This window comes from Lemur catta, chromosome 6 (assembly GCF_020740605.2).
Source record: "Lemur catta isolate mLemCat1 chromosome 6, mLemCat1.pri, whole genome shotgun sequence".
Lineage (NCBI taxonomy): Eukaryota > Metazoa > Chordata > Mammalia > Primates > Lemuridae > Lemur > Lemur catta.
Window position 1 is genome coordinate 9,335,077 of NC_059133.1, and position 16,629 is coordinate 9,351,705.

The 16,629-nt window shown below is 50.2% G+C and overlaps 1 protein-coding gene across 4 annotated transcripts in view; it reads left to right on the forward strand.

Annotated features, from left to right (window-relative positions):
• PLA2G6 (phospholipase A2 group VI) overlaps window positions 1-16,629 on the forward strand; it is a 48,624-nt gene that overhangs the window by 13,515 nt on the left and 18,480 nt on the right. For all 4 annotated transcript variants that reach the window (XM_045552883.1, XM_045552885.1, XM_045552884.1 and 1 more), the window contains 5 exons: window positions 8,136-8,351; window positions 9,326-9,509; window positions 11,001-11,188; window positions 14,349-14,445; window positions 15,537-15,719. In XM_045552883.1, coding sequence (XP_045408839.1) covers window positions 8,136-8,351; window positions 9,326-9,509; window positions 11,001-11,188; window positions 14,349-14,445; window positions 15,537-15,719 — 868 coding nt within the window. The remainder of the gene's footprint in view (window positions 1-8,135; window positions 8,352-9,325; window positions 9,510-11,000; window positions 11,189-14,348; window positions 14,446-15,536; window positions 15,720-16,629) is intronic.

Here is a 16,629-nt window from a genome sequence, read left to right on the forward strand (position 1 = left end):
CGGTAGATACCTGTTCACTGGGTGAGTGAATCCGTGATCGCTGAAGATTAAGTGCGTTTGACAGGAGGGACTAGGGAGGGCTCCGCTAGGTAGCCGGGGTAGAGATGGACCGTAGGGGTCTGGAGGACTCCACCAGGAGAAGGGCCCTGCAGGGAGAGGGCACGTCACAGGCAGAGACCTGGAGAGGTGGGGGGTGGGGGCCCTTTGGATACCCTGCGGGGAAGGAAGGGTGTGTACTGGGCTTTGAAACAGGAGAGTTAGACACCCCTCCGGCCTAGGGGTGCTTGGCCATTTTTTGGCCCAGGACTCCCTTAAGAGTCCCAGGGGAATGAGGACAGGCTCACACTGCCACTTTGAAGAGGTTCACAGACCCCCTAAGACTTACCTGCAGACCCCTCCCACCAAGGCAGAGGCAGAGGCTTCTCGACGTGGGTACCAGTTGGCTTTTGTCCGGAATTCTAGAAGAGAGGGAAGAGACACACACTTCCATGATGCTCCAGGTCCTCAGCCTTCTCCCTGACTCCTTCTTTCTCCTCCTTGCTCTAACCCACACCTGGCTGTCCCCCAAGGACACTGCTTCCTGTGCAGCCCCTTCTGGGCCTGGAGTAGGGTCCTCCTTGCCCCCAGTCTGTGTTATGTTAGCACATCCTCCACCAATACATGGAGGTAGGCAAGGAAGGCAGCACCCCATCTTATGGATGGGAAAACCGAGGCTCGGGGATAATGTCATCCTACGATATCGCCCACTCTCACTCCTGGGGTGGGCATCTGTGACCCTGGGGTGCTCCTCCACACCCCCGAAGATATGAGCCCCCAATTCCATGTGGCCTCTGGTTCCTGGCCTCTCCTCATCCACCGGGCTGTGCGCCAGACCTCGTCACCACCAGTGACAGCAGCTCTTCCGTAAATGCAGTTTCAGGCACCCCCCTCTCCCTTCTCCACTTCCTGTCTTTCCAGCTCGTCCCCTCCTGTCCTCTGGCTCCACACTTCTGCCCCCTGCTCCCAGCCCCGTTCCTTTTGCCGCCTCACTTCTCACCCACCTGCAGCACTCAGTCCAGTACATTCCTTCACCGCTCTCTCCATCACATGGGCTCGGCTAACCCCAGCGCTGGTCCCAGTTCTCCGCTGTGGCTGGGGGACACACCTTCCTGCTGACGGCTCTCACCAGCAGATCACAGCGTGAGCTGCACGTGCGCCTCTGGTGTGGTTTGACCCCCTCCTGCATTTCTCTGTTCCTCCACTGTCCAGCCGGGGAAGGCACACCTCCCTCTCCCCCCAACCTCCAGCCCCCTCCCCTCCGAGTTTACTCTCAGCTGACGGCCTTGCTTCTGTCTCACGGAGAAAATAGAAACACCCGAAGAGAAGAGAACTACCGCAGCTCCCTCCACCCCGTCTCCCCAGCTCTGTACCCACCTGCTCAGCCTTCCCTGTTGTCACCACAGATGCACCGTCCTGTGTCCCCTGAGGCTGGTCCCTCAGCTCAAGACCGTCATCCCCTCTCATCCACTTCACGACACCATTTCAGCAATTCTTCCCCCCCCCTCCTACGTAACACTTTTCCCTCCTCTACTATGTATTTTCTAGACTGAATGTGTCCCCCTACAATCCATATGTTGAAGCTCGAATCCCCAGTGTGATGGTATTATGTGGTGGGGCACTAGGGGGTGATCAGGTCATTAGGGTGGAGCCCCCACGGATGGGATGAGTGCCCTTATAAGAAGAGACATGAAAGAGATGATCTTTCTCTGCTGTGTGAGGGTACAACAAGAAGGTGTCCATCTGCAAACCAGGAAGAGGGCCCTGCCGCGAACCCTACCTGCCGGCACCTTGATGTTAGACTTCCCTGCCTCCAGAACTGTGAGAAATAAATATCTGTTGTTTAAGACACCCGGTAGTAGTAGTATTCTGTTGTAACAACCTGAACTAAGACATTTTCTATCACTATACAATGTACTGTTTTCTCTTTTCTGTTGGAAAAAACCCAACTCTTTCTTGACTCCATCTTCCCCTGCAGGCACTGCCTATATTCAGCTGTCACCATTCCTGTCCCCCTGTTCTCTCTCTTTAAACTTTTTAAAATAGTGAAATAGAACATACATATGGAAAATTATGTACAGCTCAGGGCTGTATCACAAGCACCTCTGTAGCCAGCACTCATATCAAGAAATAGAACATTGCAGCACCCCAGAAGCCTCCCTTTTGTCCCCTCTCCCCCCAAAAAAGTAACTAGTGACCTGACTTTTATGGTAGTTGCTTTTGTATCTGCCTCTTTGTTCAGTGTTTTGTTGGTAGGATGTATATATATTTGTGTGTGTAGCTGTGGCAGTTATTTTCGTTGCAGTAGAATGCCATTGTATACTGTATCGCAATTTTATTCATTCATTCTACTGTTGATGGGAATTTGGGTTCTTTCTAGTTTTCTCGGTGCATATGTGTGTGCATTTCTGTTAGGCACGTTCCTAGGAGTGGACTGGCTGGATCATAGGCCGTAACAGACATCTTCAGCTTTAATAGCTAATGCCAGTCTGTTTTCCCAGCAGCAGTGAGTGAGACTTCCTGATACTTCATATCCTTTGTTACTTCGTATTGTCAGTTTTTAAAATTTTAGTCATTCTGTTGGATGTCTAGTAGTGTGTTATAGTTTTATTTTGCATTTGCCTGATTTCAAATGAAGTTGAGCACCTTTTGATATGTTGATTAACCATCCGTGAAGTACCTGCTCCGTTATCTTAACCATTAAAAAAAATAAAGTTGTTCATCCATTACCCAGTGTAAGGTATTTTGTTACAGGACCCCTGAGGAACTAAGACAGTATGTCTGTTAGGTCAAGTTTACTAAGTGTTCTGCATCCAGTAGGGATTTTTTTTTTTTGTCTGCTTGTTATATAAGTAACTAACAGAGGATATTAACATATCTTACTATGATTATGGATATATCCAGCTCTCTTAATTCTGTCAAATTTGATTTTATTTTGGAGCTTTATTATTAGGTACACATAAACTTAAAATTGTCATATTTTCTGAATGAATTGAAACTATTATCATTATGAATTGCCCCTCTTTGTTTCTAGTAATGCTTTTTGCCTTAAACTCTACTTTGCCTAGTACTAATATGTAATAGCTTTACTGGCTTTCTTTTGGTTTGTATTTGTATAATATATTTCCTTATACTTTTAATCATTTAAAGAGTATGTAGCTCTTTTTTTAATCTTTTTTTTTTTTTTTTGAAACAGAGTCTTGCTCTGTTGCCCAGGCTAGAGTGCCGTGGCGTCAGCCTAGCTCACAGCAACCTCAAACTCCTGGGCTCAAGCAATCCTCCTGCCTCAGCCTCCTGAGTAGCTGGGACTACAGGCATGTGCCACCATGCCTGGCTAATTTTTTTGATATATATATTTTTAGCTGTCCATATAATTTCTTTCTATTTTTAGTAGAGACGGGGTCTCGCTCTTGCTCAGGCTGGTCTCAAACTCCTGAGCTCAAATAATCCACCCGCCTCCGCCTCCCAGAGTGCTAGGATTACAGACGTGAGCCACCGCGCCCAGCCTATGTAGCTGTCTTTTCCCCCTTTTCTCTTTTCTTTTCTTTTTTTTTTTTTTTGTTTTTTTGGTTTTTTTTGAGACAAAGTCTTGCTCTGTCACCCCAGCTAGAGTGCAGTGGCATTATCACAGGTCACTGCAACCTCAAACTCCTGGGCTCAAGCGATCCTCTTGCCTCAGCCTCCCGAGTAGCTGGGACTACAGGCACACGCCACCACGCCAGGCCTATTTTTTCTATTTTTTTTAGTAGTGGTGGGGGTCTTGCTCTTGCTCAGGCTGGTCTCGAACTCCTGAGCTGAAAGTATCCTCCTGCCTTGGTCTCTCATAGTGCTGGGATTACAGGTGTGAGCCACTATGCCTGGTCCAGGCTATCTTTTTTTTTTTTTTTAAATACCTGTGTCAACCTCCAGAATCAGGCTACCTTTTTATAGCAGACAGCCTTGGAAGATAGAGACTGGGTCTCCTTCTAGAGCATAGGGTAGGTTTGCTTACTTTTCAGTATAATAAAGATAATATCTCCATCTGGAGCAAAACTTATGTTTGCTTATTGCTGATTATAAGAGATTCAGGTTTCCAAGCTTAGGGTTTCTTTCTTGTAATGCAACATTAACAAGTGTCACCTGACCCTCTTCATGTCACCCTGTGGGAATTGGATCCCAGGGAATTGGCACAAATGCTGATACACTGGCTCCTGTTATTGCTGTGAGTAATAAACTGCCCTTTGTCTTTGACCCAGGAATCTTGTGTCTTCTACCAGCATCCATGAAACTGTGTCAAGCTAACTTGTTAGTTTGCAAGTAGGGCAAAATCTGAAACCTTTCAGAGTACCTGACAGAACCCTAGACATTAAAAGATACATCCTTGGGTTACTGAGCTATATAATTGTTATACTAGTGTCTTGCAGAAGATCCTAGAACCCTTAAACTCCATTTATCCCTTTCTAGGCTTCTATGTCATGTGTTGTTTTCCTTTTTTTATTATTTTGTTTTTATCTAAAACCCAACAGGACTTTATACAATCAATATTTACTTAGATTAGCCCACACATTTAGCACGCAGTGGTGCTTCATTCTGTCATGCCTCTTTGACCATCCATTATCTCTGGCTTTCGTTGTTGAGAAGCCACCTGTCATTCTGATGTTTTCCTTTAAAGATAACTTTTTTCCTCTGCTGTTTTAAATATTTTCTCCTTATATTTTGTTTTCAGCAGTTATAGGCCATATATCAATTATTACTATTTTACAATATGTTGAACTACATGTATCATTATCAGTTGTTATGTAACAAACTACTCCAATACTTAGTGGCTTATAACAATAATCATTTAGCCCACAAAAGCGTAGTTTAAGCGGAGCTCAATGGGCAGGCTCAGTTCCAATCCATATGGTGTCAGCTGGGGAGCTTGCCTGCAGGATCCATTCTAAGGTGACTCGCATATAGTTAATTGGCAAGTTAGTGCTAGATGCTGGCCAGGATTTCACCCAGGGCCAGGGGTCCAGGACCAAGAGTCCTCTCCCTGTATTCCCTCAGCTTCCCCACGGTGTGATGGCTGGGTCCCAAGAGAAAAGAATTAGAAACTGCCCATCTCCTAAGGCCTCAGTCTGGAAACTAGAACATTATCACTTTTGCCACATTCTATTGGTAAAGCAGTTACAGAGCCAGATTAAAGGGTAAAGAGATACAAATTCCCACTGCTCAGCGGAAAGAGTGTCAAAGTTTTGGGGGCCATGTTTTAAAACCTCTACAAGATGCCAAAGTGTGGATTTCTGGTTTTGTTGTTGTTGTTTTGTTTTTGTTTTGTTTGGGGGGGGGGGAGCTTATAGGGTATTTTAAATCAATGGAATAATGTGTTGTTTTTTAAAAAATAAATTTTGGAAAGTTTGCAGACATCAACTCTTCAAATATGGCTTTCATCTAATTGTTTTCTATTCCACTTCTTGCTCTTCACTTATACATATATTAGATCTTTTCATTATATGGTGTATATCTCTTATCTACTTTCCTGTATTTTGCATCCTTATGTCTCTCTGTGCTTTATTCTGTTTACTCTTTCCTGTCCTATCTTCCAGTTCTCTTCAGCATTGTCCAGTCTGCTGTTATACCCCCTACTGAGGTCCTCATTTTGGCAGTTGTATTTTTTAATTCTGTAACTTTCATTTGATTTTTTTTATAGTTTAATGTTCTTTGCCAAAATTCTAAATTTCTTGTTTTAACCTCTTGAATATTATCACAGTTACTTTAAAGTCTGTGTCAGATAACTTCAGTATTTATAGCCTCCCCCAGCCCCAGCTTATAGATCTGTTTCTGTTAGATTTTGTTTCTGTTGGTTTTCTTTCATGTCTTATCTCCACATGTGCCTGGTGAGTTTTGATTGTGTGCTGGACATTGTATTTGCAAATACATTTGCATATTTGTACTGTAGAGATAATGTGAAGCCTAGTTTGACATTTCCTTATTCAGAGGGGATTTATTTTTGCTTCTCCCAGATATCTGGGAACACTCTCAATCAGGATTACTTCAGTTCAGTTTCTGGAACTGAAATTGTTTGAGGCCAAGCTGCAGTCCCTGGGAGGGCCTGTGTATGTATGGCTCACCCTTATTCCTAGGCTGTAGTCCTTCAGAATCCCAGCCCAGAGTAAGAGATGCTCATCAGGGCTTTCTCCTTGGCAGATCCCTGGACTGCTGTCCCCATGTCTTGAGCCCCTGAGGCTGCTAAAGGTACTGCACGTCCCCCCACCACCACCATCACCCCTGTCCTATCAAGTAACAGCAGCCTGAACACTGGTCTCAGTTCCTGGATTTCCATCAATTCTTCCAGCCTGGTAACTCATCACTGTCTTTGTAGGTATCCAGTGTCTGTAAGCAGATGCTTTTTATGGTTTGTCCAGCATTTCTGGTTGTCCTCAGTAGGTGGTCTATTTCACATTACCTAGAGCCATTCATGGAAGTGGAAGTCCTCAGAGACCCATTTTCTTCTGGGCCATTTCCATCAGCATTCAAATGCTTGATGAAACTTTCCCCATTAGCTATCACTCCCTTTATTTGCTCTCCTCTGCAGCAAAACGCCTCAAAAATATTCTCTATACTGGCTGTCTCCAATTTCTCACATCCCGTTCTTTCTTAAACCCGCTCCAGTCAGGCTTCGGTGCCCAGCACTCCACTAGAAGCACTCTTGTCAAGGTCACTCAGGCCCTCACGATGCTAGCTAGCTCCAGTGATCAGTTTTCAGTTGTCGTCATATCTGACATGTCAGTGGCATTTGGCGTGGAGCACTCCGGAGTTAAGAGGCTGGTGAGATGGGGGGAAAAACCAGCCAAGGGGAATGAGGAATGGCTTCCTTCCACCTCCTTCTTTCCTATTTTCTTCTTCTTTTTGTTGTTTCTGGAGCACTGGTTACCTTAGAGTCTACTTCATGTACTTCCTTATTTTGCTTTTTTGCTTTACTCATTTTGTTGATCTCCCCGTAATAGCATAGGCTCCAGGAAGACAGGGCATTTTATGCATTTTGTTCATTAATTTACCTCTCCATTTAGAACAGTGTCAGGCACAGATCATATGCTCAGTCGATATTTGTTATGAGATTGTACTCCCTGGGGAAGGACAGGCCGGCCCTGTTGAGCCAGCACTCTCTGGGCACTGCCTCCTCTAGACCCTGCTGGCTGCAGGCTTGTAGGAGTGTATAAGACAAAACCCTCTGGTATGTTGAAAGCCCTAGTCAGAACTTCAAGCAACCACCACTGACATGCAATGCTTATGGTTCTGAAAGTGCTTTTGCAGAACTTTCTCATCTATCGTCACAGCGCCTCTGGAAGGTCGGTGGGATAGGTGCAGTTAGTCTCATGCTTCATATGGGGCTCAGAGAGGGAAAGGGTTTTCCCAAGGTCACACAGCAACTTAATAGCAAGACTTGGACTCAAACCCAACTCTCTAAAAATGAGCAAAACTTTTTTCTGCCTATAAAAATAATACATGTTCATTATAGAAAATTTAGAAACTACACAAATGGATAAAGGAGAACAGTTAAATTATTCATCATGCTTCCCTACACATTCTGTCACATTTCCTTCCATCCTTTTTTTTATGTGGTTAAGATCATATTGTGTTATATATAATTTGTATCCTTCTTTTTTACTTAACATTAAATATTTCCCTGTTCTTTTAATATCTCATTTTAATGTCTGCACAGTATTGCATTACGTAGATGTACCACAGTTTATATGATATTCTGTTGCTGGACATTTCGGTTAAACAACACTTATTTAGTTCCTACGATGTACAAAGGGCCAAGTACTTGAGACTGGAGCTCTCGAATGTGGCAATTAAATGAGAAAGTAGATATGACAGAGCTGTTAAAATAACATATTAATATAAAAGCACCACATGATGGTACCGAAGAAAAGAAAGTCTTTTCAAAAAAAGAAAAGAAAAAGCCCAAACTAAATTCCATTTAGATGTGTATGTAGATGTGTGTGTGCGTGCGCACCCCGAGTAGGGGACTCAGGCTGGAGTAGGGCAGGCCACAGCCTTCTGATCCAGCAGGTGGGTGGGCCCAGGGTCCCACCCAGCTCATTTCTGTGTCTTCCTCTGTCCCGACTCCACAGACTCTTCCAGCTGGAATCGGAGGCCGATGCCCTGGTGAACTTCCAACAGTACACCTCCCAGTTGCCGCCCTTCTATGAGAGCTCCGCGCAGGTGATGCATGTCGAGGTCCTGCAGCACCTGACTGACCTCATCCGCAACCACCCCAGCTGGTCGGCGGCGCACTTGGCGGTGGAGCTGGGCATCCGCGAATGCTTCCATCACAGCCGCGTCATCAGGTGGGCAGGGGGACACGAGTGTCTGGACAAGGTGTTTGCCCACTTGTGTGGACAGCTGGGGCCATGGAGTGTCTCTTGGTTCTGCCTCAGTTCTCCTCCAAGTTTGACTTATAAAGATGCAGCATTGCTCCCAGGTTAGAGCATAGGAACGCTGACTAAAGTCAGAAGGAGCAATGTCACATGTCCAAGTGCTTAGCGGGTGCCAGCCTCTGGGAGCTGGTTTATACCTGCCATGAAACTGAATCCTCCCAACCCCCAGAAATTATTGTCATCCCAAAGAGAGCAAGTGCCTCAGCTGGAGAGGACTCAAGAGGGGCTCAGATCCTTGAGGTCTCCTTCCAGATCTGGTTGCCTTTCTGGAAGCAGGAATGCCTCCTGTTGTACGTCTGTTCAGCCCGCAGGTATATCAGCAGTTGCCCCTGGTGAGGGCACAGGACACCAGTTGCCCATCTCGCCCAGAGGTAGCCACCCCTCTTCTGGTTCTCTACCCCAGGCAGCTCAGTTCAGCTCCCAGGCCCAAGGCTCAAAACTTCACTGCACTTTACAGTTTACAGGCACTATCTTGGACAGCATGGCATCTAATCTCACCGTAGCTCTGTCCGTTCCCTAGGCCAGGCACAGCAGGCTGTGTGGGTGCAGATATTGAAGCCCAGAGAGGTTAAGTGAATTGCCCCAGGCCAGGGAGATTTCTGCATCCTGCCACCCTTTTCTGTGCCACCCCACTGCCCACTTCGTGCTGCTGTGGCTCTGCGGCACATCTCTCATACAAGTGTGCAAAGTGAACTAAAACGTGATATAAGTCACAGCAGATAGAGATGAATTGTGAATCAGCCCTGAGTTTGAACCAGCCAGCTTGAGCATGGCAGGAATGCTCTCAAACTGGAATGCTGAATTCCCTGCTCTGTGCTTGGGTGTCCCAGCACCCCTGCCACCTTGTGCCATATGCCTGCTCACCTCCCTGCCCTGCCCTGCAGCTGCGCCAATAGCACGGAGAATGAGGAGGGCTGCACTCCCCTGCACCTGGCCTGCCGCAAGGGCGACGGGGAGATCCTGGTAGAGCTGGTGCAGCACTGCCACGCCCAGATGGATGTCAGTGACAACAAGGGAGAGACCGCCTTCCATTATGCTGTCCAGGGGGACAACTCCCAGGTTCTGCAGGTGAGTGAGGGGAAGGGCAGGGTGATTGGTACTGACACCTCCCTATGCCCACAGTTCTCTTTGGGCCTCTGGGCTCAGCTGTCACTCCTGGGCCTCTCACTGTCCCCACTTGGTCCTTGAGGCCTGAGCTCCTACGTGGAGCATGCACACCCCTCGCTGGCTCTTCCCTCCTGATGCCTGTCGAGGGAACACATCCTTGGCTTCGTTGCTTGACAACCCTGGGGAGGTCCTCTAACCCAGCAAACTAAACTGAAGGCCCAGTTCCAGTCACTTACACAGACTAAACTAGTTCTGCTTTTCCTGAGCACCTCCTGTGAGCCAGACCCCTGCCTGGAGGGGCTCCTTTACAAGAACTCAAACCAAACGAAACCAAACTCTCTCCGCCTCCTGTAGGCATTTGTGCTGAAGATGCTCCTGTTACTGGTTTGAATACCTGGGCAGGAGATTTTCTAAAAAATTGTGGGCAAGTAGATGGAGTGATGTTATTTAAAAGCTACTTTATATATTAGGTTGAAAGGAAAAGGCAGGATTTTGGATTCTATTTTATTGTCTAGAATTAGAAGATTCTTCTAAAGGTTATGTCCTTCTCTCTGCCTTGGCATCAGCATGGAACTGCATTATTCCCCAGAGTGTGGATTCATGTCTTATGCTTCGTGCTCCTGGGGAAGGGAGTTCCACACTCGCTGTTGAACTCACTCTCGCTGAGACCCACCGAGCACCAGCGCCCCGCAGACGCTGCCTGGTGCGAGGGCGCACGCTCTCCTAGGGAGTCGTGCAAGCTCTAGCTGTGATTTATTAAGTGCCGATCGGTGCCTGGCTCTGTGCTGAGTGTTGTATGTGTTCTAGTTAATTCTCACAATGCCCTCATGGGGTGGGGGGCATTATCTTCTTTTCCTCTTCGAAGAAACTGGGGTTCCGAGGAGTTGTTTCCCTGGGTGGGCCACAGAGCTGACAGGGTGGGGCCTCTATGCCAGCCCCTCGCCCTCCCTGCTGTGGCTCTGGCCCAGTGGGGGTGTCATCCAGGTACACAGTGGTTGTAGTTAACCTCAGGGAGACACATTCCGCCAAAAGTGAGAAAATAAAACTCTCCCAGCTCTCTTTTTAATACTGATATTCTTTTATTGGAAACATAATACCTGCATATAGAAAAAAATCAAGCAGGACAGAAGGAAAGCAAGACTTGCTCCCACCCAGACCCCCACTGCCCTCCCAAGGCACGATCACCTGTTAAGTTTCTGGATTCAGAAATGTTTCATACGATCCACAAACACGCCAGGTAGACCCCGAGTTCACGCTGGCACAGTCGGCTTCTTCACGTGCTCCCACCCGCTTTCCCAGTAGCTTCTCTTCAGTTCTTATCAGCGTCCTTACAGAGCCACCTTCCCTTCCCCTTCTGTCCCCAGAAGGGGATATCCCGGTGGGTCCTAGGGAGGGAGCACGCAGGGGGCCCCCAGTGTCGGGCTCTCACCCACCCTGACGTCATGCCGTCAGCTCCTAGGGAAGAACGCTTCAGCCGGCCTGAACCAGGTGAATAACCAGGGGCTGACCCCGCTGCACCTGGCCTGCCAGCTGGGGAAGCCGGAGATGGTCCGCGTGCTGCTGCTGTGCAACGCCCGCTGCAACGTCATGGGGCCCGGCGGCTACCCCATCCACTCGGCCATGAAGTTCTCCCAGAAGGGGTAAGACTTCCCTCCCCACCCCACGGCCAGCCTCGGGGCCTCCAGCTCTCGCATCCTCTGTCCTCGGCCTGAGGGGTGTGTGTCCTTCACACACCCGAGCACACCCAGCCGCAGAGCAGAGGCCCCAGGTCCACAAGCCTCCTTGGGCTGGCCTGCCATAAAGAAAGTGCTCGATCATTGTGTTGTGGGTGGGAATCTCGGTTCACAAACTCAGCTGTGCACGGAATAGAACTTTTTAGATTTTTCTATAATGCACCTTAATTTCTGACCATGAACCTCCCTCTACAAACTAGAGAAAACCAACCTTAGTCCTCCTTGGGGTCCCTCCTTTCTAACCCCTGCAGGTGGCACTCCAGTTCTGGAGTCTGATGTGACCTCAAGGCTTAGAGGGGTCACCCAACCTGGGTCCCCTTCAACCCTAGTCTGTCAGCTCATCCAAGCAGCCCCTTCGTGACTGCTGCGCTCTTGGGATTCTCGGTGCCCAGCTCGAAGCCAGGGAATGCTTGGCAGGGTGGCCGAGGGCTCTGTCCACCTGGGTGCCTCCTTCCTTCCTGGCTGGTGGCACCGCTGGGAGGCAGGTGCAGGTCATGTCTTGGGAGCTCTAGGTCACTCTCTCATTTTTTTCCCCCGTCCCCAGACCTGGGAAACCCTGGTCTCAGGAAAATCCTTCTCCGTGTGTGTGTCTGTGTGTGTGTGTCTGTGTGTGTGTGTGTGTGTGTGTGTGTGTGTGTTGGGTGGGTGTGGGGGAAGTGGGATAGAAGAGGTGAATATCTCAAAATACTCCCCCACAGGAATAATATCTAGAATGAATGAATGAATGAGCCGCTCAGTCCCTCGGTCCTGGGCACGGTGCTAAGTGCCGGCCTGACTGAAGTGAATGAGCCGTGAACCCTGACCCAAGCAGCTCCAGGATGGAAACACCCAGGTCACCCAACACCTCGCAGCACAGTGCTGGGCGGGCGGGAGAGGGTGCAGACGGTGGCACTCTTGTCTGCCCGTGGGGTTTCCCTTTGTCTTGTGCTGCACCCGCCTTGCTGGTCCCCGTGAGGCATTGCTACCTCTCTAGGGTCTGGGCCAAGCCTAGACAAACCCTCCTTGCCTTGATTCTCCCCAGCACAGCCAGATGAACTAGCACTGTCAGAAAGACGGGACCAAGTGGTTAGAGGAAACGCCAGCCCCCCAGTAGTCAGGTTACCTGGTAGCACTTGAGTGAACATAAAGTGACCGGTGATGCTCTGCTGTGCCCAAAGGACTGGCCCATGGCCGCACTCTGGCTTGGCTGCAGCCACCCCATGCCTTGCTGAGCAGGTGCCTGGTTACTGCCCAGTTTGCTCGCTCCTCAGACACCCTCAGCCCCCACCGTTCCCTCTCTGCCCCTGCCTGGTGTCCCATCACACAATAGAGTCTTTGCACAGATGACAAAGGGAGCGGTTCCTACCTGGGGTGGGCCCCGGCAGGGAGATCCCTTTCCCACATGGCAGCAGCACAGCCCTGCTCTGAGAATCACACGGGGCCCCTCTGCTGTTTTCTCGACTCATCTGACTCTCCTGTGATTGCTCGGGCCCGGGGAGGGGGGCAGATGATCCCAAGCAGAGAAACGGGGGCTGAGCCGGAAGCTATGCGGGAGCTGCACCTGGGGCTAGAGAAGGCACTCAGGCGGTGGGGTTCAGTGGGGGTTCAGGGCAGGCTTCGGGGAGCAGAGCCGGAGCCAAGCGTGGAGACCAGCTGGGGCCACTGTGGCTTTCTCTCAGTGGACACTGGGAGGCCCCAGAGGGCCCAGGGCAGGAGCTGGGCCCAGTGCCTCGGGCTGCAGGGAGATGAGATGCATAGGTGGCATCACACCCACAGTGACAGGTGGGAGCTGTCCAGTGCCGCTGCAGCAACCACTGTGCTCAGCCTTTATATAGGCTGTTTCCAGTAACCCACGGAGCCCACGAGTTCTGTCCCCTTTAATGATGAGGAAACCAAGGCATAGAGAGATTAAGCAACTTGGGCAAAGTCAGGCAGTCAGCAAGTGTCAGAGGTGGGAATGACACCCCCGAGGGCTGTCCCTAGTAATTGCACTCTCCTGTTTTTACAAACAGCTTTATTGAGAGATAATTCACATGCCATACAATACACCTATTTAAAGTGTACAATTCAATGGTTTGGGTATATTATATTGATTTTAAAAATTGTGGTAAAATACATGTAGCAAAATTTGCCATTGTAACCATTTTGAAGTGTACAATTCAGTGGCATTAATTACATTCGTAATGTTGTGCAACCATCACTATTTCTAAAATTTTTTTATTACCCTAAACAGAAACTCTGTAACTATTAATAACTCCCCATTCGCCCCGTCCCCCAGCCTGTGGTAACCCTGGTCTACTCTGTGTCTGTGAGCGCGCCTGGTCTCCCTGCCTCGTGTAAGCGCAGTCAGACAGGATTCACGCTTCGTGTCTGGCCTAGTCACTTAACACCATGTCTTCCGGGTTCATCCGTGTCACAGAACATATCAGAATTTCCTTTCTTTTTAAGGCAGAATAACATTTCCCGCATTTGTTTATCCTTCCGTTCATCTCATCGGTAGGCTCCTGGGTGGCGTGAGTGGTGCTGCTATGCACATGGACCTGCAGACGGCCGGTTGTGTCCCTGCTTTCCAGCCTTCGGTTCTGTCTGGGGAGTGGAAGGCAGTTGCAGTCCTAACCACTCTGCCATGCTGCCCCCTCCAAGTTGCGGGTCACCACGTGAAACACCAACAGTGTGGACAGGACAGGGAGGTAGAGGGTGGCTGTGTGCCAGGCACAGAACTAGGCTCTCAAGTGCCTTGTCTCCTTTAATCCTAAGCCACTCCTGTTAGCACCATCCCTGTGTTGCAGGCGGGCTCAGCTTCCAGAGGTCACCAGTGAGGAAGTGGGGGCTTGACTTCAAGCCAGCATCAGGGAGAGTGATCATTGCTGGTTGCAGTCATCATGAAGGCTTCCTGGAGGAGGGGGTTAGATGTGCCCTGAGGGGCTCAGTACAGCCATGCTGGCATACCATAGTGTGCATGCTGCTGGATTTGCTGCAATGTTGTTTGCAGGCGAAGCTCTCCCTGATCAGTAGAGGAAGCCCTGAATCATGGCCTCATCCCTCGCTAGGTGACCCCACCACTCCTCACTGGCACCTCTCTCCCCAGGTGTGCTGAGATGATCATCAGCATGGACAGCAGCCAGATCCATAGCAAAGACCCTCGCTACGGAGCCAGCCCCCTCCACTGGGCCAAGAACGCAGAGGTAGGGTGGGGGTGGGTCCTCAGTGCCTGCAGGAAGGGGTTCCTGAAAGGGCTCTGAGGACTGCAGTTGGGGGCTGATCTCGCAGTGGGCCAAGGGCGGGTAAGCCCACAGGGAGCTGAGATCCTGGCATTGCTTGGCTGCTCATGGGCTGGGTGGCGATGTCCTCTCTGTGCCTCAATTTCTTCATCCATGAACCAGGGGCCTTCTGGCCTTTGGAGGTGTTGTGAAGTCAGCGAGGTAGTGCATGAAAAAATCCTACGCAAATTGTAAAGGTGTGTGACAATGATGATGACGATGATGATTGGGATGATGCGTCCAGTGCTCCCACAGAGAGCCTGGCTGGGCATCTCCTCTGGGTCTCTCCCTAAGCCAAGCCCTGCCCCCTGGGAGGACGGGGCCTCTGATCCCATCACAGGAAACACAGTTTGGCAGGGCCCTGGATGCCCAGAGGTCGTGCCTGCTCTCCAAACATGATGGGCCAGGAGGGAGGGGACCGCCAGCCTTGGGGGTACCTCTGTGTTCCAGGAGCTGGACACCAAATCATGCCCTCTCCTGTGTGTCCTGTCATTTATTGTCACCATACTGTGCATTCCCATTTCTACAGAAGAGAAACCTGAGGTGCCAGGGCTGTAGTGACCTGTCCGAGCATAGACAGCTGGGCCAAGTGGGGCCGGGCTCTGGGCGCAGGGGTGTCCAGACCCCCAGGGCTGCTGGGTGAACAGGGATGTGGGTTGCCAAGGCAACCAGGGAGGGGTGAAACTTTGGCAGAGTCCCAGGCAGGAATACAGGGAATGGGACACTTCTGAAACAGGGCCCAGAGGAGCCTTTGCAAGGAGCTATGGGGTCCTGTTGACTCCAGGAAAGGACCAGAAGCCTCTTAAAACAGCTGACACATCTTCAGCTTTTTGTCCCCTAGTTCCTGGGGCGCTGATGGCGTGGGAGCCAGTGTCCAGGGCGTCCCCCAGAACTGGGGCCTGTCCCCAGGGCTCTTCCTGTTGCTGCAGCCCAGTACCTACAGGCCTCTCAGGGAGGAAGTGGCAGTGCCCAGGTGCCACAGGCCACAGCTGCCCCTGAGTGCCCATCTCCCACAGATGGCCCGCATGCTGCTGAAACGGAGCTGCGACGTGAACAGCACCAGCTCCGCGGGGAACACCGCCCTGCACGTGGCGGTGATGCGCAACCGTTTCGACTGCGTCATGGTGTTGCTGACCTACGGGGCCAACGCCAATGCCCGAGGCGAGCACGGGAACACCCCGCTGCACCTGGCCATGTCGGTGAGCCTGTGACCCACGCGTCCTCCCCTGCTGGGCCCGACGGGGATGCAGGGAACTGTCAGAGCTGGAGCACGCCTCCCTGGCGCTCCCTCCCTTCCTCGGTCCTCAGAATCATCTTCCCTGCCCAGGCTCAGGCAGACCCTGCCTCCTCCCTCAGGAAGCCCTCCAGGTCTCCCTCTCAGCCCGAAATAACGTCTCCCTCCGCTGTGCTCTGGTACCTTTTCCTTCTGTCCCCCTCCCCCAATTTGACACATGTGTGGTGTGAGAGGGAAAAAGTACAGGTCTGGCTATGGGCTGCGGCCTTGGGCAAGCCATGTCACTTCTGTCAGCTTTGATTTCCCCATCTGGAAGATGGCGGTGTCAATACCTACCTGACAGAGTTGGGAGGATTAAATGGTAGGCGCTTGGTCGCTAAGCAGAATGTCTTCATGACACACGCCGTGCCTGGCACACAGTAAGCATCTTACGACTACGGATGCCAGTGTTCCTTTCATCACTAGGGGAAATCTTCACCTGCGTGTCGTTGTCACCTCCCCCTGTAGACTGTAAGCTCCGGGAAGGCAGGGCCTGCTTACACGGCTGGGTAGCCCATGGTAGGTGCTGGTCACGTTTGTTGGTTTATTATAAAGTGTAGTTGCTGCCCTTAAGGCCCCTACAGTCTGGTTAGACAGCTATAGTGTGAACATACTAAACCTAGAGGAGGGGGATGTTATTGTGTTATGGACGTGTGTGCGCACGGGTACGTGTTCTGTGGCAATACCACATGTACGTAAGTCTGTTTAGCAAGTCTCAGAGTGATAGAGAGAGACCCCTGGGACTCTAAAAGAAGTAGATTCAGGACAAATTCAAGGATACCATTTTATACCAAAGGTCACAATTGTGGAGGAGACATTGTTCGAGGCTGAAACTA